We start from the raw sequence: 27580 nt of genomic DNA, 5'->3' as shown, positions 1-27580 counted from the left end.
ATGCAAAACTCCCTTAGGCCAAACCCTGAGGTTCTTGCTCTGGCCTCACTCACTTTTTACTCAGGCAAAATGCCCACTGGCTTCTAGGAGAGTTTCAAAGACTTCAGGATTTGGTCTGGATGCATTTGAGATGGAAGAAGTCTTGGGCAGGACTTTCAAAGGTGCTGAGCCTCCACGACTCAAGTGACAGCTGCAGGGAACCCTTATAGTGCTGGTCACAGTTAGTCAAACCCTAGCCAGTGCATGGTAGATATGGGCCTGAGCTGCAAAGTTTGGGTCTGGATCTGAAATTTCCTGAAGTCCAGAGGAGTTTGGATCTGGAGTTCTGATTTGGACCCATCTCTACCTTCTACTCCTCTGTCCCATGCAGTTTGAAATGTCTCATCTGATGGGAATTCCACCATTGCCCTTGGGGACCATTCTCCAGTCTAATCCAGGAGGTCTCAGTATTAGGAAACCTTTCCTGATATCCAGCCCAAATGTACCACGTCTTAATTTCATCCCACTACTCCCAGTTCCAGTGCATTGAGGTGTACTAGTAATGGAAGGGAGCAGGCAAGTCAGTGAGTCTTCTGCTGGTACAGTGTTTGTGTGGCTGGATGAATGGTTGGACAGTCAGTCCAAAACCAGGGTCTTTGCTGTTCTGGAAACTCCAAGATCCTTTGGTATGGGTTGCTGTTCAAAACCTTTACAAGCTGCTTGCCTGGTTGTGTTTAACCCAGGGATAGTGTGGACATTGGCTGGTGCTATGGTGAGACCGTCAGCCTGCAAGAGACTGGGGTAGCCCTGTGGTGATGTTGCTGAGGATGGTGGTGACAAGGTGCTGCTAACCATGTGTAGCTGAAATCTCAAAGATGGGAGGGCCAACACATCTCCAAGAGAGGCCTTCCCCTGCCTCCTTCAGTGGCTGAACATGGGAAGAAAACCAGCTCTCACACCCTCTTTGTTAGAACAATCTCTGGCGGGAGAAGGACCTGTCTGTAGCCACAGCAAAAGTATTGTCTGCACCTAATGTGTCTTCCTGCAGTGGGGCAGCTGCACTAGCACTGAGTGTTGGATTCTATTCCCTTTCTTTGTTCTGTTCTAAGGGTCCTTTCTGTGTGGACTGAATTGGGTCTCACTCCTGTTTATTAGGCATCTGGTGTAATGTGCAGTTTTAGCAATAAAATGTGGCAGCTTTTTATATGAAAAACTCTCTCTCTCGCTGCCTTTTTTGAAATCACTGTTCATGCAAGATTCCAAGTGATGCTACACAAAAGAACAGACATTTCCCAGGTGCGTATCTGGGAACTGTGCATTGGGAGGGGTATTAGGACAGGCCCTCAGTGCAGGGCACTACCCTCGAGTGTCAGATCCTTTGCTTAAAAATTAATGTGATGTCTCTTGCCCCATGATCACGAGAGTCAAAACCACTTTATTGTTGCAACTGCACAAAGGGCCTTTGCCAACCCACCCTGGGCAGTGGCCAACAATGTAAGCTCTTGATTCAAACCCTGCTTCCCCTGGGCTGCTTTGCCCTTACAGGCTGTGTTAAGAAACGGCTGGTTTTCTCTGGTCCGCAGACTATGTTTGTTTGACTTTAAGGAGCCCTCTTTACCTCCAGTACAGTTTTGGAGCTGGTATTGCTATCTAGGTTAAAATTAGCAGCACAGATAGAAATTCCAGGTCATTAACATTCTGTCCAGAGACAACGGTTCCTTAGAATAGTGTTGAGTGACTCATGAAAAGGAGGTGAAATTCCAGTGTGTGATTCTCAAAGACAATGGTTCCATCCAAAATTAGACAGTCACCAGCGAGCCTGCGTGCCTGATGTGTGTAGGCCTTGTTGGCACAGAGAAAATGCCAGGTTCTGCCTCTAGCAGCACAAAAATGTTCTTGTCCCCTTGCATGTCAGATTTTGTTTTGAAAGCTCAGCTGAAGGGTGGTGCTTCTAAGGATCCTCATATGTGGTTCCTCATAAAGGATCTCCGCCCAGTCCTGAAGTAGGATTCGATTTGCTCCAGGGATCGGCCTTTGGTCTCTGGGACGCAGCAACCCGTGAAGAGGAGGTTCCCTGCGCAGATGACTGCAAAGAACAGGAACGGGACTTCAAGGCCGAAGTCTTGCTGGAAAATAGGACAAAGTGCCCGTGTGACTCAGGAGCTGAGAGCCATTGAAAGAGTGGGTTAGCAAAATACTGGGGAAAATGAAGGGAAGTGGTAAGTCGACGCCTTCCCTCTGTGTCCTCAGACTTCATACACAGAGAGGAACACAATGCACAGTGAACCTGTGGAACTCATTGCCAGGGGATGTTGTGTAGGGCAAAAGTATAACTGGGTTAAAAAAAGAATGAGAGAAGTTCATGGAGGATAGGTCCATCAGTGGCTATTAGCCAAAATGGTCTGGAATGCACCCCATGCTCCGGGTGTCCCTAACCCTGTGCCTGCCACAACCTGGGACTGGATGACAGGGGATGGATCACTCAAAATTGCCCTGTTCTGTTCACTCCCTCCGAAGCATCTGGCACCGACCACTGTCGGAAGACAGGATACAGGGCAAGATGGACTATTGGTCTGTCCCAGTGTGGCCGTTCTTATAAACCTAAGGATGGCCTTGGGGTTAAGGCATGGGCATTGGGATGTGGGGGCAGGAGATAGGAAGTCGGTTCATAACTTGGCCACTAAATTGGTGTGTGGGCCTGAACAGGTCACCTAATCTCTCTGCATCCGAGTTTCCCCCTCTAACATGGAGACAGTGAGGCTTATTTCATTAATGTGCTTAACGTGCCGTGGATGGAAGGGGCTAATGGGAGGCAGTGTGGTCCAGTGGATAAATCACCGGTCAGGGAGTCCAGACAGCTGGGTTGTAGTCCCAGCTCTGAAGTGTGACCCTGAGCTCCCCCTCACTGCTTCTCCATCTGTAAAATGGAGACAGTGACACTGACATTCCTTTGCAAGACATTTGGAGACCTCCCGGTGGAAAGCCATACGTGGGCCAACTAAGTGTTCGTGTGTCTGCATGAAGTTCTGGAGGAGGCTCGTAATGCCAACCCCAAGTATGATATTTTGGGGCCTGACTCAAGAGATTGGCATAAACATCATGAGATTTAAAAAAATAACAATAATTTCTATTTTCCTTCTGGTTTCTGGGCCTCAAAGTCGCACTCGGGTCATGGTTTCAAGCTTTGCACTGCAATCATGAGGGCTCGAAATATACTTTAAAAAAAAAAAAGAGAAAGCTGAGAGTCTCAGGTCATCACCTGACTCCAGGAGCTGAGGCTTTAAGCAAAACACCAAATATCGCAAGAGTTGCGATAAAATGGTGTGAGTTGGCAAAGCTGCCAACGCCTGGATAAAATAGATCTCATCTTTGTGCTGCAGCTCTCAGCTCTCCCAACCGTGCTGCCTCCCAAGAGTGGTGTCCCTTGTCTGCATTCCTGACAGGATTGGCTGTCTCTGCCATATTTCTCCCAAGGGGTGAGCCTTGGAGGGCCTAGCACCAGTTAGAAAAATGATAATAAATAAATTAAGGGCCAACCCCCGAAGGCCTCCCTCAGGCCAACCTCCGCTCGCCGCCACTAGCTGTACCCACCACAACCAGCAGGAAGAATCTGGTCAGCGCAAAGGCCGTGAGCCAGCTCACGAGGACACAGAGGCCTGACGCCACCCCACGGGCCTTCAGAGGGAGGATCTCTGACATCAGCAACCAGGTGATGGGGCCCCAGCCCATGGCATAACCTGGTGGGAGAAAAGGGAGCGATCAGGGGAAAAGCAGAGGACCATAGGGGGTAGGGAATGGAAAAGTTCCCTGCCAATCCCTGACCCATGACTGCTCCTAGTTCCATTTCAACCGGCCACTCTACCAAGACTAGCGGGTCTTCAAAGTGAGGGATCCATCTTCACACCTAGCCCTTGCTGATTACAGCCCCTAAGAGGTGGTGATATTCATGTGACAAAAACATTCAGCCTGTGCCTCTGGTCCTCTCCTCGGCCTATACCACTGGCTCCAACACCCCAGACCTCTGAGGGTCTCCACTTTTGAACACTTTTTCCAGAGAAATATTTCCTTCCTGCCCCAGTCCCTGCCCCAGCGTGGAACCTCCCCAGCTCATATCACACTGGCCCAGGATGGTTAGTCCTGGACGGGGGACACCTCTGCAGCTGGAATATGGATTGTAGCTTCAGTTCATACCCATTATAAAGAGCATGGTAGCCACCAGGGGGATGAGGGTGATGTAGCCGGAGGGCTCTGCAGTAAGGCTTTCTGGGCTCACTAGGGTCCCGTTAATGACGGCCATGGTAGAGTTGTGAGAAGGCAGTGATGTGTAGTGGATATAGAGCCCCAAGGTCAGGTTTGAGGCAAACATGATCCCAGCTGTTAATAGAGAACGAGAATAAAGAAACAAAAAGGCGAAATGAAGAGCTTAGGCCCAATTTTCCTCTCAGCTCTCCCAGTGAAGCTCCAGCGTGTTCCATGGAGTTACTCCTCCTGGTTTACACAGGCCTGAGACCGGGAGTCAGACCCATTGTGAGCTGTGTTGTCCCCCTCACTCCGCTCTAGCGTTCAAAGGAAACAAGCCACTGGGGCACCACATGGCTGCACCATCACATGAATTAGCATTTGCCAAGCGCCCTGGGAGAGAAAACTCTGGAATTTGGGGCTAGACATACCCGATACGAAGAGAAGAATTTTCCTCCCAGCTTTGTCCATAGAGACAGCGGCGATGAGCACAGACGCCAAGCGAACTCCCCCTACGATAGCTGCATCGTACTCCGGCTTCTACAGTAAAAACAAACAAAGAAAAAAACTAGGAAAGCGAGAAGCAAGATCTGAGGCAGTACAGGTTCCTGCTTGCATCACCTTCAGTTGTAGCCATGAAACATAGCTACTGTTATTTCTGTGAAAGCCACAGAAGAATGGTTCCTTTAGTTAGACCTAATAAACCAGACTGTCAGCTGCATGGGGTAACGTTCGACTGGTGTGTGTGTTTGCATCCCACCCTTGCCCTCCAAGGCTGGAACATCAGATCTGCTGGAGTATGGGGCTGTCACCCATATCCTCCGAGGAGTTTTGCCATTAGCTCCAATGCTAAAAGCCTGGGACTTCGAAGCCGAAGGTCCCAAGTTCTGTTCCCTGTGTTCTGTGAGTGAATTTCCACTGGCGATCATGGAGTCCACGGGCTATGGCCATGGCTTTGGGACAGCAGGAGGCCAGACGTGGCCAGAGATGACTCCCCCTGGGAAGCCTGGCGTCTCCCTGGCTGCAATGCACAGAGAGGAGACTCTGCTTGGGGTATGATTTGCTCTACAGGGATAATAGGTTCTTTGCCTTTAACTCAAGAAAGGTTTTCTCTTCCCCATCCCAGTGCATGCTGGGAGCAAAGAGGAGAGAAGCAGAAGGCTTGGCAGGAGGAGTGAAGAGGGCCTCCGCGCTGGGCAGGGCAGTGTGGTTCGGAAAGCCACGTCCTGTCAAACCCAGCATTGGACAGAGCAGCAAAGGGGAATCTCATCTTCAGCCCTGCCCATGAGTTGGGTTTGATGCAGGCACCCAGCAATTGCCACGGACGTTTTCCTGGGTGAAATGCACCTGACTGGGACCGGGACATCAGCACTAATGCCATTAAACTGTTCCACAACAGACTGAGGCGGCTGAACGGGGAAGCCGTCCTGCCCCCAGGGTAAGGCATAGCATGGGGGAGCATTGGCCAATACCCCCATACAAATACTTTGTGTTTACTAGAACCCATGTGCCTCTCACCGCCCCCCCCCATGCCTGTGCCATTGGGGATGCCCCGGGTAGCCTCTACAGGCTCAGAATGACTAGGGGGGTAGGGGTGGGCCTACATTTTGCAAGGTGACTAGTGATTTTGAGCATCTCAATTTATTGGTGCCCTACCTGAGACTCCTTAGAGGGGCCTGGTTTTCTGGGGGCGGGTGCTCAGCACCTTCTGTACAACCAGCCCCCTTTAAGCTGTCTCAGGTTGGGCCCCCAAAATCACTAGTCACTTGAATATTTAGGCCATGGAGCAAAGAGCCATAGGCAGTTGGGGATTGGTCCTGCTTTGAGCAGGGGGTTGGACTAGATGACCTCCTGAGGTCCCTTCTAACCCTGAGATTCTAGGATTCTATGATCTCTGAAGAGGTGGGCTATTGGGTTCAGTCTCGAGGCTTTAGCTGAAAGTTAAAACACTCTCCCTGTTCTTACGTGATTGACCGGAAGTGGAAAGTCAGGTCCCTTGTGGGACTTACCAATATCACAGCTGTGCTCTGAAATATCGACTGCAAATACACCAGGATGGGGGTGACGCCCGAGAGCTGCTGCAGGAACCTCATTAGCACCGCGATCAGGATTGGCTTGTAAATGAACGGGTCCTTGATCTCCGCGCAGGAAATCCGTCTGCTCTAGACACACAGACAGAGAGCGGAAAGGTAAACATGCGTTTGCACTCATGGGGCCAGATCTGGCACCTAAAGAACAGAGCAAATGAATGGTGAGAAGTCCTGGGTCATTTTCATCTCTTGGTCTCCAAGCTCTGCTCAATGGTGGGGAAGTCTCATTATCCCGTTATAGAGAGCGGCAAGTGATGTGCCCAAGGTCACACAGCAAGTGTGTGGTAGGGCTGGAAACAGAACCCAGGTGTCCTGAGGCCCCATACTTTGGGCCACGCTGCTTCTCCCAGTCAGGCATTGGTACAGGGTGGTGCTGACAGTCTATGGGAGCTGGAGGGGGGAAAAGGAGGCGGTGGTTCTAATGTTCTTTTGTATGCCCCAGCATGCCCCAGTTCAGTGGCCCCATCCCACCGCACCTGTTGTCTCATGCTTTCTTTGATTTGCTCAAATTCCCGGCGGAAATCCGTGTTCGGTCCCCGGAGCCAGCGCAGCACCCCGACGGCCTCGTCGTCCTTCCCCTTCGAGATGAGGAACCGGGGCGAGTTGGGCATGAAGCAGAGCAGGATGATCATAGTGAGAACCGGCACTTCCCCAGCCACGGCCAGCCAGCGCCAGGAGAGCTTCAGGCCTGCAGGAAGCAGCGGCAGGATGTTAAAGGCGGGGCTGCCCAGGAAATCATCCCCCTCTCTCCCCCACCCCCCAAAAAGGTTTGCTTCAAATAAAAAAATTGGTTTCATTAAAAAAAATAATTTTTTGTGTGTTTTTGTCAAAAAAAAAAAACCCACTAAACATTTTCAGCTATTGACATTTTTTTTGTTTTTCAACAAAAACATCAAAATTTGGGACACAGTGGCCATTTTTCATGAAAAATCCTGGTTGGAAAAGTCAGAAAAAGTGTTTCAATAGAAAAGTTTCAACCCATTCTAGCTAGACGGCAGCTGGTTAGACCTTCCTTTCTCTGCAGGACCCCATCCCAGCACTTCTAACAGACCAGGGGCCCATCGAATGTGGTGTCCTGCCTCCAGCAGCTGGCAGCACCCAATAGAAATGGAGAAAAGTCCCTCCATGGCCAGCTGTTCTGGGCTGCACACAGTGGTGGAAATAATCTTTCTTCGCTCTTGATGATGCCGAGACTGAGGTGCCGAGTCATTGTAGTAACAACATAATTGCTGCAAATCCACCCACATTGGTCATTATCTGTACCCATCTGACCGCGGGCTTTTCCCATGTCTCCTCTGTAGAGTGAAGGGTCAAGATTCAACAGTCTCCTGCCAAGGTGCTCCTGCAATGCACACTCATCTCTTATGGTGACCTTAGCTGGGTGGTCACCCAGGCTTCTCCTGGAGTTTCCACTAGGTTCTACCTCTTTTCATTCACATGTTCATGACTTGCCCAGTGATTAACCCACCCCTCAGAATACCGAAGGAAACCAGCCTCTGTGGTGTGTACTTGCCCAGGGCATAGAGGACGAGGGAGCCAAGGACAGCCATGATCTGAGGGCAGGAACCCAAAGCTCCTCTGACCCCAGGGTGGGAGATCTCGGAGATATAGACCTAGAAGAGAGTAACACCATGGTTACGGGGCAGGAAGGGGTGTGCCACTCCCCGAACTCTGCAGCGTGTCTGCCAGGGGTGTCCTGGGAAAAGCCAATGTGAAAGCAGGAGCACTGTTTTAAATGAGTTGTCTTTGCCTCGTGGCAAGAAACGGGGCAAGACCACAGCCCGGTTATTTTCAGTCTTGCCCAATTCCTGCCTTCCCTATTTTAAGCCACCCTGAGCTGATATTACCGTCAATGCATCCTATATGTAGGAGGAAGTAACTGTGGGGAGGACGGCAGCACAGGGCAAAGACCAGCTCTTCATTTCCTCTGTGGGCACGCGCGCCTAGCTCTCAGGGCCTTAGTTCTCTCCTTATTCAGAGCACAGACACTGCCCCCCTCCCTCCCTGCGCCTCCCTCAGACCCAGAGGAACCAACTGGGCAAGTAAGACGGGAGCTCAGTGGTCAGGCCCATTCAATGCTTGACCTCTCCGCAGCGATTGCCAGGGAGAGGCACCCTTGGGAGAAGCACCCAACTCATTGCACACAGGCTGCCCAATCGCCGCTGAGTAACAGGGCACTGTGGGTTTGGTGCCCAGGAAGGAAGGTCACCTGTGTCCCATTACCAAGCCCCTAGCAGGCACCTAACCCCCTGTGACGTTCAAGGCCGTCAGTTACTATAGCAGCAGCAGGGCCTGGTTATTGCATCCCCACTCCCAAGGCCTGGCCGGGGTAACCGTGACACCTGATTAAATGTGGGAGCCCCGTCTTCAGCCGTGAACTAACTCGCTACCTCAGCTAATCCCCCAAGGAGGGCGGAGGGGAGGGGGACGGGCTATGAGCCGTTGCGCTGTTAACTCATTGAACTTCGTTACCGGTATGGACGCCGCCGTCACGCCGCCTGCGTAGCCCGTCAGCAGTCGCCCCAGCAGCAGCATCCAGACTCCCTGGGCACTGCCCATGAAGGCGTATCCCACAGCGGACGGGACGGCGGAGAACATGATGCTCAGCTTGCGACCCAGGCGGTCATTCAGGAGCATGGCGCTGAGGCCCCCGGCGGCAGCTCCCAGCGTGAACACGGACTGCAAAAGGAGGGTGCGTGGGAGGTACATGGCGGCTCTGTGCCCTCCCATGGCAATTCGGGGGGGACAGCCTGGCCCGAGTGACTGGAATGGCAAAACTCCCACGGCAGCGTGGCTCTGAGTCACTGTCAGATTTGCAAACCTCTATCTGGTGGAGCTGCTGTTTCCTACCAATCCTCTTTCGGGCCTTCCTGTGTATCCTTGCCAGAGCTGTGGAAATTTCCGCCCTCCGCCCCGACTGCCATTCCATTTCTTCCCCCTTCAGAGCCCCGCCATCACCAGCCACATGGTGGCGCCCTGGAGCGACATACGCACATTTTGCCCTTTCACGGTCACCGGGGCCTACGGTTTCAAAAGCACCTGGTGACTGGTGGGGGGGTCTCACTTTTTTGGGGGCCCACCTTGAGATTCCTAAAAAGGGAGCCTGATTTCCGGAAAGCGCTGAGCACCCACCCTCTGAAAAACAGGCCCTTCAAGGGGTCTCGGGTTGGGACCGACTAGTCATTTGTGGAAACGCAGGGCTCTTTAACCCAGGATCTCCCACCACTGGATCAGCATGAATCGCTTCTCCCAGCTCAGCTGCCGTGTGTGCTGTTCCCCTCAGCGGGGTGACGCGCCACGGAGGCAGAGGAAAACGCCCCTTCTTACCCCAAACCAGGATTCCTCCACCCGGGTGATTTTCAGGGCGGGGATGTTGGATGTTTCCAAAGCAGGGATCACAGGGGACGTGTAAACCAGCGCGTACCCGAAATTGAAGTTCCCCAGGACGGCAGCGAATGCTGCTAGAAAGAGCCGCTTGTTTTGAAGGGTTCTGAAGGATAAGAGAGGGAGCAGGAAAGGATAAGAGAGGGAGCAGGAAAAGGAGGAAGGGGTGTTTGGGGGTTGGGGTGGTTGTGGGTGTACTAAGCTAACATTTCTCTTAACACAATAAAGAATGAGATCAAGCCCTATTTATCCTAAAGGATTTTCCTCACTAGGCTCCCAGGCACTTCTGTTGTACCACCACCAACCCCTGCTTTTCCTTTGGCCCCTCTTTTCCAGCCCTCCTTGATTTTGTCGGTTATAGATTCTGGAGCATGCGGGTGGAACGGGCTTGTCAACGGCCTTTCTGCTGTGTGGAGCCCTGAGCGGCGCCTGGGGACGGGGGCGCTTTATACATGACATTCTTATTAAGGCATAACTATAGTCCCTTGTAAATAGTGGGCCCTTTTGTAAGCGTCCCCCTTTAAGCTGTCCCATTGTGAGTGGGAGACCAGGCCCTTGTGGGTTATAAGGGGGTGGGAGGGGGGGTGGGGCTGGAGATGTCAGGCAGTGAAAATGTCTGGAGATGTCAGGCAGGTTGGGCTGTGAAATATGAGTCTTTCCAAAGTCAGTGAGGTCTTTAAACCTGCTTTACAGTTTCCAGGAACCCTCATGTACCCAAGGTTGAAGAATGCAGAAATGGCCGTGGGGCTGCCTCTATGTGGTGCACTGCAGTTCCTCCGCTCCCTTTAGCCCTTGTCAGCTGGGTGTGTGTGTGTTCTAGGGGCAGTTTTCCTTTTGAAAGTGGTAAATCGTTGTTTATTACTAGTTCTCGTGCCCAGGTGCGCACTGGGTGGGGCCAGGCAGTCACAGAACATAAAGCTGTCACTCTCCCTGAGTGGGAACCAAACCAGCATCCCACCCCAGGCCAAAGCACACATCTGTCCAGCTTAGGGGACGTCGACCCAGCAAACGCTCCCCAGGGTAGCAAGTCTCAGCACCCAGGTCAACTGCCTCAGGCGCCCAGGGCTGGTTCTGTGGAGCTACAAGTAGCAGTGTAATCATTCAGGCTCGGAGACCCTCCCCTCCCCGCGGGGTCTCAGAGCACAGGCTCCAGCCCCAGCCTGAATATCTGTGCTGCTATTTTTAGCCCCGCGGCGTGAGCCCAGCGAGCCGGACTCAGTAGACCCAGGTGCCGAACCTCGCTGCCATGGGTCTCTTGGTGCTGTGTAGACGTGCCCAGAGACGCTTCTCTGGCCCCCATTACTGTCGTGTGTGAGCGTCTCCCAGTCCTTAGTGTCGGCATCTTCACCCCCCCCCCCGCTCCCAGGAAGCAGGGCAGGGCTTCCATCCCTGTTATGCTGACGGGCAGCTGAGGCAGAGAATGGCAAAGTGACCTCCCGAAGTCACACAGGATGTCTGTGGCATAGCAGGGACTTGAACCCAGGTCCTAGGCTACAGCCCTAACCACTGGACAATCCTTCCTCTCCCTCTGTAGCGCCTACCCCCTCCACACACACACAAGCCCACCCCCCCCGGTACGCCTAGCGTTCAGCCCCACCAGCCTGGCAAAGCCAGCAGTCCTGGCGTCTGGCTCAGCCGAACAGGAGCCGGCTGCAGAACAGAGCTCTGGGCGCTGACTGGACCTCCCCATGTGCACATCGCAGTGGGGCCAGACAGAGGGCTGTCCCGGCGATTCAGGGCCATCTAGCAGTGCCTATTGGTAGCCCGGGCCAGCGTGTGAGCTCCTTGCGGTTCATCTCGCCCCGCCGCAGCATTCCCAGCAGAGCCTTCTCGATACCAGGGGAGCTGTGCCAGTTTGCACCTGTTACACTCCCTCATTGCTTCTGGTCTTAAACTAAACAGCGAGCTGTGTGTGGCAGGGCCTGGCTCTCAGTGTGCGCGTACAGCGCCTGGCACAGCCGGGCTCCGGGGCCTGCCGGGGGCTTCGGGTGCCACCCGAATACCGATGACTCAATAATGATCCTGGACAGTGAGGAGTAGATGAGGCCTTTCTCCCAATCCCCACTGAAATGGGCACAGGTGGGAAGAGGAGCCGCCCCAGGACAGGTGTGTCGCTCGTACATGCTCCTCTCTGAGAGCAATGGCCCCACCTGGGCTCTCATCAGTCAGACCTCTGCCCCCAGGTGATAGTGCCCAGCGGGGCGAGCCCAGCTCCTACCTGATGTATTCCCGGTCCAGCTGGTGGGCAGTCCTCTGCGGAAAGGTCTGATACACTGAACTGGGCGCTCCCAGGAGCGGTTTCTGTATGCTGGCGTCCATGGGAGTGACTTTGTCCTGGTCTCTCCAGTGGCAAGGCAGGCTGGGCAGCGCGGGCTGCAGGAGCCACCGTCCCCAGCAGGTCTGACGCCTCTGCAGCTTTCTGGGCTGCTGCTGGCTTGGGATTGTCTCCAGGGGACAAGCAGGAACAAAATCGAACGAAAGCGAAAGAGAGAGAGAGAGAGAGAGATGTGAGGAGGCAGCTCAAAGCCTTGCTTAACCGGTGCAATCTGTGCTGGTGGGTGAGCGGCTGAGCGCCCCAGAAGAGGAAGCTGGCTGGGGCCAGGAAATGTGAACGAGTGACAGGGAAATAATCACCCCCCCCTCAACCCACCCCAACCGCCACCCCATCCCACTCTGTCCTCCACCCTAGAACCCTCTGAGACAGAGAGAAGGGGAGGGAAACTCCCCGGGGCGTCACATGGCCAGGGACAGCTGGCATGCCCCCTGGGGCATAGCAAGGGGAGGGTGGCACGTTCCATATTGGATGTGGCAAGGGGAGCCTGGCATGCCCCCTGCTTGGGCACAGCACCTTCACCAGGGCACATGGTGCCTCTGTCGGGGTACGGCCGGTGCAGCCGCATGGCTCCGGGGGAGCTCTGGTCACAAGCACAAACTGAAAGGCCGAGATCCGGAGCGATGAGCCGGGCGGGACCTGTTCCTACAGTAATGGGGGTACTCCTGGTGGCTGGTGGCAGGGCTGAGAGGGGAGCGGGTAGCTAAGTGCGTGCTTAGTGTGATCAGGATCTCACTGGAGCCCTTGTCTCCAGACAAGCTCCTTTCCCATCCCGCTGCTTCATTACCCTGTGTCCCGGCTAGGCAGGGAGCACGGGGCTGAGACCCGCTAGCACACAGCACTGAGGGTCTCTAACATCTCCCTGACCGTGCCCTCTGCTCACACGCACTGGAGCACAGCAATCCTGCATCGTCAGGGGCCTGCAGGATCGAGGGCAAACCTCGTCCCCGGGAACCAGTCCGTCCAGCAAATGCCTTCTGGAAGACTCGTTCCTATGAAGGGCAGTGAAGCAGGGACCCAGGCACGACTGGCCCTGGCTGCTCAGGTGTCACCCTCCAGCTCCCCGGCCAGGATCAGTAGCGAAGGGCCCTAACCACAACCTCGCAGCCAGCCATCCCAGACCTTGGGGAAGTTTGGCTCCGGATCCAGACGTTGCAGCTGGTTTCCACCCTGGCTCCAGCCTCCCCAGGGTTTGGGGATTGGGATGAGGGGACTGTGATGGTGGGATGAACTTGCAGAAACGTGCAGGAGTGGCTCTTCTGGTGGGGAACCAGATCTGAGATCATGGAGGGAGGATCTAGCTTGTACCAGGGCCAATGATACACTTTGTCGTTGAGGGACTCAGCCTGTGACAAGAGGTTATCTGGGCAGGTGCAACTCTGGGAGCAGAGTTGGGCTTGGTGGATTTCCATTTTTTAGTAATTTTGACAGCTAAAATCTGTGGTTCCTTGTAACTGTATTTTTAATATTTATCTATTTAAACGTTCACAGTTGTGGGCAATTATGGGGGGAGCATCAGGCAGTTGGGGGGGGTCACAATAATTATTTAATGACAGTAGGGGTTGAGATTCAAAAGTGAAAGCTTAAGAGCTGGTAAATCACCAATAGTCACCATCACATGTCTGAATAGATATAGTAAAGTTCCTTAAATCAAATGTCAGGTTCTCAAGCAAATCTGTCTCCTTTTGATTAGCTGCAAATGTCAAGAGTTCTCCATGGAAATATTTCTTTCTGTTGGTTCGAGTGTGTAGGCTGAAATCGACATTTCCCGAATCCTTCCAAGCCCGGGGATAGTACAGTGAGGCCTGGGATGGAGGGCCCCCTTTGGACCCCTCTCAATGCCGTTCCCACAGCAGCCCGAGGAGTCACTGAGGGGGTGGCTCTCTGCCCCAGGAGACTGTCTGAGCCGGTTTCTCTTGTGCACACACAGAGCCCTGGGCGCATCAGGGCTGTATAAGCAGATTTTATTTGGAGTCAGAGTCGTGCTGGGACATTACCTTTGACTCAGGCGCTCAGGTGTCAGATTTCCCTGAAGGAAGAGAGCTCAGAGCGCCAGGGGAGTTTGGAACCCGAGGCCACAGTGCAGCTCATCTGAAAATTGCCCAGGGTACGACCCTGTCAGCATGGACCCCCAGTAGCAGCACGTGGCCAGTTAGGAGGAAGAATCTGGCAAAGCCACATGTTCTGACCACATGGCTTTGAAACCCCACTAGGGACTCTCTGCTCTAATGTAACATTCTCAGGCTGGGTTGTGCTCTTCATTACCCTGATTTGACATTGAAAGCAGAAGCTGATCCTTGACAAACACGGATGGGTAGATGCCAATTAACTCCTCTCTGTGATCAGGACCACTGGTCGTTTATCCGGCTCTGCTATAAAGCTAAAGGGCCTTTTCCTCAGGCCGTTTAACCAAATGCAAAGGCAATAAACTCCTAGAGAGAGGCAAGCAGCAGCCAGATTCACCATGTGAAATTTAAAAACCTGCTTTGATGGTGAATATCTTTTGTGTCTGATGCATCTGAACTCACCACAACTTGGGAAGCCTTCTGCCTGAAGTCTGGGCCACCCCAGGGAGAAAAGGCAGCGTTTCAAAGGGTATAGTTACACTGCCATCTCTTGGCTACAGGCAGTAACTGCACTTGGTTCTCAGTACTGTCTGCCAGGCTGGCACTGGTTGGCACTGCATTAGAATTGGATCCATCCCAGGAGAAGGGAACGGGCACTGGCCAAAGGGCATGCGATGAAGCAAAGCCCAAGTGTAGCAGTGGGGTTAGCAGCTATCAGCAGCGATTTGAGCTTTTAGGTTGCCAAGAGGAGGCGAAAGCAAAGCCCCTGTTTCAAACATCCCAGCGGCACGTGGGATAACTGGCTCTGAACTCTGCATGTGTCTGGTTTGTGCCGTTCAGGTATCGGCCTGAGCAGATGTCAGGTTGGCTGCAAAACAAAGATCTGTGAGGGCTTGTATGTGCAGAGACAGAAGCAGGGTGTGACAAGCAGAGGGAAGCTGGGCTGTTCATGGGGGGAAAACTATTTCCATTTAAGCAAGAAAAATCACGGCTCGTCATCCTTGGGAGATCAGGGGTTTCCTCAGCCCACTGGCCCATTAGCACTCAGCGAGTGCTAGTCCTGCTGTGCTCCTGATGCCCTCCCACCAAAGCGCTGGCAACAAAACCTCCAAATCTTTATGCCGGGCCACATCCATTCCCAGGGTGTTGAACAAGTGCTGTGCGGGGGTGAGTAAGTTGCTGCAGCTGATGGGGTTGAGTTGGGAGTGGTGTGATGACTATGTAACCCACACATCTCCTGGGTGTGGTGTTCTGTCCCATGGAGTGACACTGAGACCCCTTAGAGATTAATGAGCCTGCTACAGCTTTAGCTAAGGGCCACGTGGCTTTTAGCTCATGCAGTAGAGACTCATGGCATTTCGCTTGAGAGGTCCCAGGTTCAATCCTGCCCACCAACAACTGGGGTCTGTCAGTGTTACAACTAAACCCGTGGCCTAGACACTAGCAGACTGGGGCTGCATTCTCAGCCGTCACTGATCATCTTAGGGGAATCACTTCACCTCCCTGTCCCGTCCCACCTCTTGTCTATTTAGCCTCTACACTCTTTGGACAGAGACTGTCTCTCGCTGTGTGTCTGCCTGGCATGATGGGGCCCTGATCTCAACTGGAGTCTCTAGGCCCTCTTGTACTACAGATAATAATCTCCTTGGTGAGTGGATCATCTAAAATCCCCTAGCCAGGGGCTCCTTCTGTGATTGTACGTTCCCAGATCAGATTGTATTTGCTGCATGTGCATGGGAAAGCATGACTTTATCTGTTCACTTAAACCTTTGAATGATGGAACCGACTCCCGCTCGGGGCGAGCTGGCTGTGTGCAGTCCATGGCTCCCAGCAGTGCCCAAATTCCAAGGTAGATGATTACTGTGTAACTGGTTAGTGTCACACCCACTTCGTTCTGCGTGTCTAGGCCAGCCACATATTTGTTCTTGTTTATTTCTGTGCTGAGCCGGGGCAAGGATGGCGGCAGCCTCTTTGCACGAGTGCTGCCTTACTTGGGTGGGCTGGGGACTCAGGAAATGATCACTGGCAGTTGATTTTTACAGGTTTTGGAAAACTGTGAATGTCGCGGAAATAAAGTGCTTGTAAATTTGCCCAGTTCTACAGTGCATCCTGTCTCCTCAAACTCCCTTCACAGCATCAGTCGGAGAAGTTATTCTCCCCAGCCTCTTTCTGAAGACTGTTGTCTTGACTCACGTTGTCATGGAATTCCTGTTGTGTTCTGCCCCAGAGGTGGCTGCATTTCATGCCAGATGGGAGTGATTTGTACTGTTTAGGCAACATCCCTCCATGTTCCTGACCAGGACTATTGAACAACCAAGGGGGAGAGTCACCTCCTGAGAAGCCATCCCATGCTGTGTGCTGAGTCTACTCCCTGCTGGCATAGCCCACTCTCCAGTTGTGTTACAGGCCGGTGTGGGTGAGTTGGGTGGTTGCAGGGGATGATGTAGTATTGTGCCATTTGGGTTTTTTTGTTTTTTTCTCCTGTCTGATGGGGCAGACGTTTCTGCTCTGCTAATTAGCTGGCTTTTGCAACTCCCACCCCCTGGCTGATTGACAAGCTGAGTGATATTTTCTTTGTTGTTTGCTCCACCACTAAAGGGCAGGGGCCCAAAACCATTTTCCACCTGGGCCTGCAAAATGGCAAGGAGCACTCCTGGTTATACGTCCCCTGCTGTGTCTGAGCCACAGTGCATATGAGTGGCCTGCAGCTGCTAGCGTGGGGACTGTGTCCTTTAGCTGATGCTGTAGCAGCTCATGGTTTAGCTCTGGAAGTCCTGGGTTGACTTTCCCAGCGCTGACCAGGATGGCGCGTATTACACTGACAGGTTGGTGTGTGGATACCCATGATGCAGTGCAGAGAGGATCAATCAAACTCATAGTCTTGAACCTCACTTTTGACTCTTTGTCTTGATTTAAGGCACTTCCAATAACTTGGGAAATCATACGATCCTTTATATACCAGCGTGCAGCCTGTACCGTGCTTTGAGCTATCGATAGAGGGGGCTGACAGCTATTATATCACTTATTACAGGCTTCTCTAACCAAATGGACACTGTCTGCTCTACACAGACGCTCTCAGAACATTGCTGTTCTGTGACTGTGTTGGGGAGCCCAGTGCTGGATAGCATCAGCTTCCCACTTGTGATCAGAGACCAGCTCTGTGCTGTGCTCTGACATGCCATCTCCTATAAAGATCTTGGGGATGTTGCAGGAATCTATAACCTTGATGTGACGGGCCAAATGTTTGTACCCGGAGGCCCAGGGGGTGCACGCAGACTAACCGAACTGTGTGCTGGAATCTGGCATCCGGGCATGCCCATGGTTGTATGCACAATCACCCATTTCGCACGCCCCTGTAAGCACACAAATGCACGAGTTGCAGAGCTGTGCTTTAAAAAAATGTAGCTCTCTATGTCTCAGTGAGAACCCTCTAGGGTGACCAGATGTCCGGATTTTATAGGGACTGTCCCAATTTTTGGGTCTTTTTCTTATATAGGCTCCTATTGCCCCCCACCCCCATCCCGATTTTTCACACTTGCTGTCTGGTCACCCTAGAACCCTCTGAGTACTTTGTATGTTGTTACCCGCTCTGATGCCAGGGTTCCTGTTGGCACAGATGAAGCTGGGTACACCTACTGACTCTGTTATAGGCGAGGTCAATAAATTACACTCGTATATCAACACTGCAGAAATAGTTCATTGAAGGGTTAGAACAGGGGACCGAGGACTGGGTTGTATTCCCAGCTGTGCCATGGGTGACCTCAGGCAAATTGCCTCTCCGCTCCATGCCTCAGTTTCCCTGTCTGTAAAATGTGGCTAATGAAATTGCTTTGTCCACCCACTTGGGTTGGGAGGTGTCATTTATTACTGCATGTAAAGCACTTTGTCAGCCTCAGATGAAAGGCAAATACTCATATATTTTTCCTGTTGAAAGAGACTCTTAAATATTCTGAGGATAGAATGCCCACAGCTGGGGGGTCTCTATGCAAATCCATGGGTTGATGTCAGACAGGACCCCCAATGGCAAGAAAATACTTTGGCAGGAAGATATCTTTGACTGGCACTCCTTGAACCCACCAGTCTCCCAGAGAGGGGTTGGCCTCCAAACAACAAAGAGAGGGATGAGGTGGGTGTTAGGACCAAGAGGAGACCTTGCCTCCAGGAGGAGAAGGGTTTCAGGTGGCCACACACCTGAGGAAATCATCACCTGTCTGAGCTTAATTGAGTGGTTGAGGAAGTCTGTAGGATGAGGAGCTGTGTGGGTTGTTGTCCTTGGAGTCAGCCTGTGGTGGAGGAGAATGAGGTAAATATCTACATCTCTCATTTCTCTGGTGGACCCTCTGGTCCTGGATTGACTGTGTTTCCCTCACTGCCTCCAATGAATAGCTGAAGGGCCTAAAGTTTTCCTCTTGGTTGCCCCTGGCTCCACCTCTCCTCAAGGTCTCTTTAAAACCAGGGCATTAAGTTTAGTGCCTGCTCTAAATGCTGGGGAATGTGAGTTCTAGCTCATTGGTACGTGCCTGTACACAGTGCCAGGGCTATGTATGATGCTTCACAGGGAGGTTAAGGAAACACAGCCTGCTTCTCTCATTCAGGAGTAACTCCTCTGAAATCAAAGGTGTAAAACTGGTGTAAGGAAGAGGGGTCTTGGCTCAGCAGGCCTGCCGAGGAGTTTGCAGTGTAGGCTGGGTCTGACAGGAGATTTTGTTTGCCTTATTTATGGGTTTGTTGCTATGGTACCTAAGCACCATACAGCCACTACTGAATGTATCCTCCTAGCATCTCTGCTAGCTGAGTATTAGCCCCTGTTTTACAGGTGGGGGAAACTGATGGGGGGAGGGATAGTCAGTGGTTAGAGCATTGGCCTGCTAAACCCAGGGTTGTGAGTTCAATCCTTGAGGGGGCCATTTAGGGATCTGGGGCAAAAATCTGTTTGGGGTTGGCCCTGCTTTGAGCAGGGGGTTGGACTAGATGACCTCCTGAGGTCCCTTCCAACCCTGATATTCTATGATTCTATGATGCACAGATAAGCTAAACGATTTGCCAAAGGTCATGCAGGTAATCGGTGTCAGAGCTGGGAATTGATCCCAGGTAACCTGAGTCCATGTCTAGTGATTTAACTACAAGGATGGTTTGAGAAAACTAGGTTAATGTCCTCATACAACACTGTATTGGGCCAATTCTTTCTATTCCCCACTCCTTCTAAAATAACTGAGATTTTTATAACATAAGTGTGGGTCCCAGCTGGAGAGTGGATATGATGGGGGAGAGATGTTCCATGGGTTTACAGGCTCAGGTAAGCCATCTCCATGGGCCTGTTATCAAAAGATGGGTCTGAGCTGTGGATGTGGTTCTGAATGTAGCTGGAAGTGCCTTACTGTAACGGAGCTGGCTGTCTGGTGTTTCCATTGGGAACCAAGAACTCACTTTAAACCCTGTCTCCTGGCCCCTGTATCTCTGGGTGGATTGCTCCACTCAGCCTGGAGTGTGTCTAACTCTCCCCCTTTCTCAGAACTCAGTCACTGCAAACCTGCCCGGCTCCTGCAAAGTTGCAGGCAGAGCTGGTCTGACAACTTTTCTGCTGGTGTCCTAGGAAGCTGTTGTTGCAGGTTACCAGAAGCTGACTGACTGGGAGCTGTGTGGCAGAGTTCACAGCACACACATTCCCTGAGAGTCAGAGACATAGCGTGCGCACACACAAACCAACAAACCCCCATGAAATGGCGTTTGGCTCCAAATTAGGTCAATTTGTCAGTGAAAATGGAGCCATTTTGACTCCCACTCTAGCTTCTGCAATTCTGAATTTTAGCTTGGTTGGGTGAAGAATAATTCTGGCATCAACACTTGCCCCAACGCACTTTTTTTTTGTAAACGATGTTGCAGAGTGAAGCTGTCCCCCCCCCCCATCCCCCCCAGGAAAAACCCTGGGCTGCACAAATGTCCCTCAGGGAAACTGTGATGGTTTCCTGGGAACAGCATGGAAAAAGAAGTAGTTTCCACATGCTTCTCCGGGTAAAGGAACTTCCTGCCAAGCTGCGACTTTACACAGGCCCCAAATCATCCTTAAAAGCAGGTACTGGAGGGTGCAGGGTGCCTGTATCCCAGGAATGGGGTCCGGGGGGCTGGTGTGTTCCTGAGCGGGAATGTGTCAGTGGGCAATGCAGGTGAGTCCTTAACAGGCACGCTGACTCTGTGTAGCATCCCCTCATAGACAGGGGATGTTCTTCTAGGCCTGCGGTCACAGGTGCTGTTTGATTTATGCTGGAAATTAGGGGCTAGCTGCAAACCTGTCTTCACTGAGGAGAGATTAATTTTGTCCTTGAACTTGTCATGCTAAAGGGAAATTCACCTTCAGGGGTGAGTGTGAACTCCCCGGACCTAGGGACAAATCTTGAAGGAACCCAGTTCTTGGAAGCATCTTGTTCCACTTCCCTGTACAAACAGGGCCTGGTTCCTTCAGCTGACTCTACCCCATCCTCCCACCATGTAATTTTTTTTTCTCTCTTCCTCCTGTTGACCTCGTGTCAGCCTTTTCAGAAGAGAGATGAGTAAAAACATCCCATCTGCTCTGTGAATGTGCTACTGGTGGCTGCCCAGTGGTCGAGGCATGGTCCTCAGGCAGTACTCGTGCTCGCTGGCCCTCTCTCTGTTATCTGTTCTAATCTCAGAGTGCTGCCTGGGGGCGGCAGGCAGGGCGGCGGGAGGACGTATGTACTGATTTGATTCCAGTGCTGCATGCTTCAGCTGGGTCCCAATGTCCCTCTGGATTCTGAATCTTCCCCCACTCCCTGGTTGGGCCTCGGCCATGCAGAAATTTAGTGGAAGGGGAAATGTCTTAGCTGGACAGCCTAGCTCCACCCGACTCTATGATGCCAAGTTAACACCACCTTCCCTGGTATCTGAGTAAAATGCAGGCGTGAAAGAGAGCGTTTTGGGGTCCCTAGTGCAACAAAGCCCTGGGAATGTATGGAAACAGCGGGCACGTTGCCTTCGGCTACTTGTGGTGGAATAAATAGCCTAATGGGTCTTTCACCATCTCCACTACCTATGACTTCCCCTCTGGACCTGATTCCATACCCGTTGATTTAATCTGGCCATCAGTGAGCAAATTTCCCAATCCCTGTGAGCCTTGGCAATGGGCCGGTCTGGCTCCAGTTGAAAGATCTTTCAAGGCAGCCTTGAAAGATCTCAGAAGCTGGGAATGACTCAGAAGCCCTCAAGACTTGTGGTCCCCTCTCTGACCCCCGTGCTGTGTTGTCCCCAGAGCTGCTGTTCCCGTTGTCTGTGCCATTCGGGGTGGGAGATGTTTCAGTTTACAGCAATGGGAAAAAGGTCTGTGTATTTGGGAGCCTGCTCCTTATGAATGTCCCCCTCACTGGCCACCAGGGTCTCCTTTCTCTGTCAGCCTTTTCTGGGGTAGATGGAGGTGTGAGGGTTGGTATTTCGGGGGCACAGGCAGTAATACATACTCTAAGATGTTCCTATGGTGGTGATACAGCTCTCTTGCCTTTCCACACCTCTGCTGCCTTGATGGTCAATGTAGCTCTGTCCTCCACACCGTTGCTGTGTGCTGAGGACCATCCTGTCACCACACCACCAGCGGGTCTCCACAAGCCCAAATGCCCATCTTCTACCCTTGCTTCCATCTACACACTTATATAGTTCCCGTTGGCACAGTAACGGAACGCCACACAAGCTGAGCACCACATGTGATGCAATCATTTGACATCCTCCCTCCCGTCTCTTGCGGGCTGGGGCCCTCCATGACTGGTGTAGTACCCTGATGCACTTGGATTCAGGTGGTGTCCTGAGTGGAAGGAAAAAAAGAGGTGTGCAGTCTGTGTTCCAGAACCCCAACACAAATTCGGCGTGTTCTGTTCTGGAAATGTTCTGGCCTACCATAGCATCAGGCTGAGAATCCCCAGCTGAAGGGAGGGTGAGTTCCCCAAATATCACCTGGGAATGCTGGAAGGGACAGTACAGCTGGCTGAAATTCTCCATCTGGGAAGTTCTTCCCACCGAAAAACAAGGTTTCATTTAAACCAATTCCCTCTCCCCCCCCCCCCCCCTTGCAGGATTGGAAAATGTCAATGCTGCTAAACGTCGGTTTCATGGGAAACTTTGAAACAAAACTTCTTCCTGATGTGTCACCCCCATGCCCTCTGTTCTCCTGACTCTTCTGCAGACCTTCTGTCTCTCCCAGTCTCCTCGAAGGCTCTGCTTTTAACAGCTTGCAAGCCCTTTGTTTCAGAGTTCCCACCTGAAAAGCCCTGGAGTTTCAAACTGGTCTCCCCACCCCCCAAAAGGAGCTATCCCCTCCATTGTCTGAGTGCTGGTCACTGGGGCTGTGTATCGCCATGGATTCTAGGTACCTGCAAAAACTAAGACTGATTTAACTCTTTAGTTACCCATTAGCCAGCAACACCATAGCTGCCAAACGCACACGTGTTATATAAAATTCATTAAATCAATACAGCTATCTTCCATATTCATTGCACAATACAATCTCTGAGCCTCCCAGACAGCCTCGATTTAACGACAACTGTTGAGCAATCTCTGAATGCTGCTGGCACAAGGCGCCTGCTAACCCTGGGAATATCTGTTCCAACCTGCTGGAAGCAGAGTAACAACAGGAGCGCACACGTGTCTTCTGTCCAGGCTCCATGGGAAGGAGGCTGGATGTAGAATTGGATTTTTGACATCCCGGAAGCTCTGTGAGTTTGGATTCAGGGGTGGGTCTGGGACCAGGGCCGGCTCCAGGCACCAGCTTGCCAAGCAGGTGCTTGGGGCGGCCGCTTCGGAGAGGGGCGGCACGTCCAGGTATTCAGCGGCAATTCGGCAGAGGGTCCCTCACTCCCGCTCAGAGCAAAGGACCTCCCGCCGAATTGCCACCGCAGATCGCGATCGCGGCTTTTTTTTTTTTTTTTTTTTAATTTTTGCCTGCTTGGGGCGGCAAAAACCCAGGAGCCAGCCCTGTCTGGGACCCATCTCTAGTTTCTGCTCTAATCTTGTTTCCTCTTCTTGCATTTCTATTGCTGCATAACCTCATGGTCTCCTTGGTGGGGTAGCACATGCAAGAAAAGTCCCTGGAATGACGACATGGATTTGAAAGCAGTAAACAGAACATGTACTTAGAGAAGTGCAGTCGGGAAAGTAACTCAAATACTTTCCTGAGGGACTGTTTTTTCTCTAAATGGACAACCAATCCTAAATTCTCAATTACTGAGGGACAATCTTCACTCATTGATATATTTTGCTTTCCGCCACCACCTCTCTGTATAACTTCTTTAATGAATAATGTACCCAAATGCATGGATGCTAAATATCTAAACTCTATTCTTAAATTCATTCACCTACGTTTGGATTATTGCTGATTATGCACTGGATGTGTCTTATGACTTTATCCACAAACACAAAGTTTGTTTTTAATCTAAGCACTAGTCCCAGATGTACAGACACTCTTTTCTCAACCGATGTATTATATAATTCTTTTAACATTAGCTTTAATAGAATTTTTAAATCTGTAAGAAGGCCTGGAGACAGCTCCTCCTCCTGCTGACTTCAAAACAACTTTGCCTTCCCCACTGGCTGGAAACACACCCTCCACCCTCCGTTCCTAGATAGCTGGGTCCTTCCCCCACTCTGGAAGAAGCCACACCTCTTAGAGGGTGTCTGGATTGGTAACACATCTAGACCAGCCAGCACACAACTCTTCCACAATATTGTACTGTCTTTATACCAAGCTTTATATCTGGCAGCTGGGGACCAGGAACAAGAAAAGTCCTGCAAGGTTGCCAAATGACTGGCCATAAACCATCCACACTGGGCACTTAGCAGTGGCATGTTTGGGTCACTGTGCCATCCTTCTGCTGCAGCCAGGCCTCTCAATGTGACTGATTCTTCAGCCCCTTCACAAATGATAAGCAGCAGCCGTGGGAAAGTCAGGAGTGCAAGTGGCTCAGAGAAGCTCTGTACGGAACCTGCAGCTGTGTTGGGACCGGCCTCAAGGATGTCTGTGCTCCAAGGTGAAAGTAAGTGGCATTGCCTTTAGCCCTAGCTTGCAAACAGCTGTCCATCCCAGAGAGACGTTGAGCCCGATGTTGGTAACATAAACAAATGTGGTTTAAGTCATAGCTCATATTGGAGAAAAACTGTTATTAGTTCATGTTACTTAGGTAGCAAAAAGCTAACTGATGTAACCAATGTGTCATTGTTTCTTCTACCACTATTATTTATACCATGCCGAAAATGGGCCAAGTCTCTGCCCTGAGGAGTGTTCTGTTGCCGTATCAGCCACCTGTTTCTACAGAGTTTCTTAACAATCTTGCCTGTCCCTCATTCAAGATCAAGCGTGGCTGGTGTATTTTCAGTGTAGGGGTGAACCTGGGTGCGGAGGGAGAGAGAGTGCAAGTATGTGTGTGTTTGTGTGCATGCACACACAAAGGCTGTAGATTTTCTTCTCCTCCAGGAGTAGCCTTGTCTCTGGAACTCCCCTCCAAAGTCACTAGATTCTTGCTGCTGCCTCTCCTCCCTGTCCCTTCCTTTCCCACCCCGGACTCCCCCCAGTCATGGAAGTGTTTATTTGCCAATAACTTCAGTGTAGAGTATTTGAATGGATTAGGGTTATTCCCCTTGATTTAGGGATGCCCTCACAAACCACGGCACTCCTCAAATTTGAACAGCTTTGCAAGCATGAAGGAATCGCCCTGGGAGATAGGGAATAACTTGAATCTTGGAATAGAACTCCAATCCCCTGGTTCCCTGTCCTGTCACCAGGCATGAGAGCTGAGCCCCGCCACTCCATTACATCAGTCTTAGCCTCGTCTAGCTCCAGTGACTTCAACGTAAAACCAGCTAATGGAGGATGGACTGGGCCCACTGCCTCTTGCATCCCTCAAGCTGCCATCTGGCTGATGGTATTCTTATTTTTTTTTTTTTGCTTCCAGCAGTAGAAGACCAAGTCCTGCCACCTGAGAAGGAGCCATCTGAGAAAAGCTGTTGCCACTATCTGAACATGCCAGCATCCCTGTGTGAGCCCAGGAACCAAGTGGAGATGGAATCCAGAGAAAGGCAAGTTCCCTCTGCATCCTCCGAGCCTGTTTCTCTGAGGCCAGAAGACTCTGACTTCTTGCCATCTGTCAGACTTGCAGGCATCTTGTGCCTTGTTTTTATCCTTGTCTCTCTCTTCCTGGTTTACGGCAATCCTGGCCAAGTGCCCTTTAACCACTGCAGGGCCCTCAGCTCCAATGGAGTTTGTTCACTGGACTATAAACTCAGCCCATTTCGTCTTCTCTTCCCAAGCCAGCCGGAAACGACATGGCGCGCCCTCCAGCGCAGCGTGAGTGACCTGCGTTGGGCTGACCATCCTGAGGGGTTTGGGGTCTCTTTGGTGGCTGTTGGGCTGGGGGAGGTGAGGAATACGCTCTTTTGTCTCTCAAAATGGACCCTTTCCTTGCTGGCCACAGGACAAGGTCTGCCTCATTCAGTGAGAGTCCAAATACTAGACTACAAGAGTACTCAGTTGCCTTGGGGAGGGTACCCAGAGGCTGGGACATACCTCTCCATTATTTATGAGAGGGAGAAGTTTGCACCTTATGGCATGACTGTGGCCATACAGCGCTCATTCGATGGGAGCCCCTTTGCCACCGAGACCACCCTTGCCCTCCTGATGAACAGCACGGTCCAGGCTGGAGAAAATTCCCTGCACAACTTGACATCCAGCATCGTGTCCGATATTTTAAACAGCATCTATCGCACGGGCAGGGTACCGAACAAGTTGTGGGCCACAGCTAGGAGCCTACCTGTGCTCGTCATAAGGCCTGAACCATATCTGGAAGGTGGTTTTATTTGCTGAAGATAGGTGATCTACTGGGCATGCCTTCAGGAGCCACCGTCATTGGGTCTGGCTGTACCTCTCATGCCCAAGATATGACACCTTTTAAAAAGGGGACCCTGTTTAGCTCTTTGAACATGCTGGGTGCGACCATATGATGATACTATCATGGGCCTGCCTGTGAACGGTACAGCATGTCACAGGTTAAAACAGCCTAACAGGCTGTGTGAAGCTTGGCAGAGCAGTGGATACAACTGTCACCTCTTCCTCTCTTGGAATTCAAACCTGGACAACCAATGGTCTTCACCATTCTTGGTCCTGCTCTCCAGAAGCCCCGTTCTCCAGACTTGGCACAGCTGGTGCCTTGGCTCAGGACTCTGCTAGCAAGCTGTTGCTTTTATTCCAGCTTTCCTGAGGATCACAACGAGGCAGGGAAGTGTCTGTGGGAGTCAGACCTTTGACTACTCAGTCTGACAAGACTCTGCTTCACTGCTTTTGAAACGCACCATGAGAACAAGTGATGCCGATGAACAATGTGGGCTGACTCTGTAGCTGCTGTAAATCTGTCACACGCCATTGAAGTCCACGGATCTACATCCATTAACGTCAGCTGAGGGGCTGGCCCTGTGACTGTACAGAACTCCTAGGGACTTTCCACCTCTGGAAGGAGGCGGGACAGAAATTCGCAGGATGTGTCTTGCTTGGTGGATAATGCTGCTTTGTGGCGGGAGAAGGGCTGCGACAGGGGGACATACAATAAAATTCTTTTTTAAACAATGCCTCCGCTCCTCCTCTTGGGAAGCTTTTCTTCTTCCCTTGGTCTCTATACAGTCTCAGGGCGATAGGTCTTGCTAAGCATGAGAATGTCTGATGGCTTGATGGTAAGTGTGTGTGGACTGGAACCAGTGGATGCTGATGACTGGTGAAATTGGGTGGAGGGGCAGGATTCAGGACTGCTGGGTTCTATGCCTTTGTTTCTCATCTGCAAAATGGAAGCTCATAATACTTCCCTATCTCCAGGGTTGTACTGATGCCGTTTGATTGGGTGAAAGGGGCCATAGGAGGCTAACAAAACTCTTCCAAACCTTAAGGATTTGGTTTGAGGTTTGGGCCAGTTCTTACTTCATCCAGCCCTTGTCACGCACACCCTGCCTCTTTCCACAGGGAGTTTTCAGGATGCCGCGCTGCCAAAGTTATGGGTGCAGCTTTCTTTGCAAAGGTGATAAGTCAGAGCAATTAATCTGTTATGCTATCCTTGCCGTCCATCTCTCTGCAGCAATTCTGCAAACTCTTAAGCAATTAATGCTAAGGTCTACTAGCTGCCAATGAGCCGTTTGCTTTGTCCAATCTTGCCGGCGTTTGGCAATGATTGATTGTGTTCTCTAAGCACCTTTAAATTTCTCCTGCTACAAAAGGAAAGCATGGCTCCTGGCTAGACAGGGCTGGCTGTGGTCCATCTTGGGCGATTAATCTTTGATCTGTCGTGCTTCATTGGAAACGAATTGGGACCGTAAACTATTAAACTAGAAGAGCAGTAAGTAATCCAACAGCTGAAAGGCTGCCATTGAGGTAAGGTATGGCTTAGTTCTACAGGCAGCTGAAATTAGATTTATGAGAGGAGCACCTCCTTAGGATTCCATTTTTAGCTCATGCCTCG

The 27580-nt window shown here is 51.6% G+C and overlaps 2 protein-coding genes across 2 annotated transcripts; one reads left to right on the top strand and one right to left on the bottom strand.

The window, feature by feature from the left end:
• Positions 1–1271: 1271 nt before the first annotated feature.
• On the bottom strand, positions 1272–12270 carry SLC2A6 (solute carrier family 2 member 6). The gene is made up of 10 exons (XM_054007660.1): positions 11911–12270; positions 9636–9798; positions 8781–8987; positions 7822–7921; positions 6785–6996; positions 6228–6380; positions 4650–4758; positions 4171–4353; positions 3571–3716; positions 1272–2105 (listed from the first exon to the last, which is right to left on the bottom strand). Exons 1-10 carry the CDS (start codon positions 12009–12011, stop codon positions 1941–1943), a joined length of 1539 nt encoding a protein of 512 aa, XP_053863635.1. The 5' UTR covers positions 12012–12270; the 3' UTR covers positions 1272–1940.
• An 11709-nt stretch (positions 12271–23979) lies between these two features.
• On the top strand, positions 23980–26664 carry LOC128825373 (uncharacterized). The gene is made up of 2 exons (XM_054007833.1): positions 23980–24121; positions 25037–26664. Exons 1-2 carry the CDS (start codon positions 24007–24009, stop codon positions 25942–25944), a joined length of 1023 nt encoding a protein of 340 aa, XP_053863808.1. The 5' UTR covers positions 23980–24006; the 3' UTR covers positions 25945–26664.
• The last annotated feature ends 916 nt before the right edge of the window (positions 26665–27580 follow it).

Source organism: Malaclemys terrapin, chromosome 17 (assembly GCF_027887155.1).
Source record: "Malaclemys terrapin pileata isolate rMalTer1 chromosome 17, rMalTer1.hap1, whole genome shotgun sequence".
Classification (NCBI taxonomy): Eukaryota; Metazoa; Chordata; order Testudines; family Emydidae; genus Malaclemys; species Malaclemys terrapin.
This window is presented reverse-complemented; position numbering and strand designations above follow the sequence as displayed.

Excerpts from the sequence above, each read along its gene's own strand:
- SLC2A6 (XM_054007660.1), bottom strand. The coding sequence starts at position 12,011 with ATGGACGCCAGCATACAGAAACCGCTCCTGGGAGCGCCCAGTTCAGTG. Across the intron at positions 8,988-9,635 it reads TGGAGGAATCCTGGTTTGGG|TCCGTGTTCACGCTGGGAGC; the intron begins GTAAGAAGGGGC and ends CTCCTTTTGCAG. Across the intron at positions 6,381-6,784 it reads AAGAAAGCATGAGACAACAG|AGCAGACGGATTTCCTGCGC; the intron begins GTGCGGTGGGAT and ends CTGTGTGTCTAG.
- LOC128825373 (XM_054007833.1), top strand. The coding sequence starts at position 24,007 with ATGATAAGCAGCAGCCGTGGGAAAGTCAGGAGTGCAAGTGGCTCAGAG. Across the intron at positions 24,122-25,036 it reads GTCTGTGCTCCAAGGTGAAA|CAGTAGAAGACCAAGTCCTG; the intron begins GTAAGTGGCATT and ends TTTTGCTTCCAG.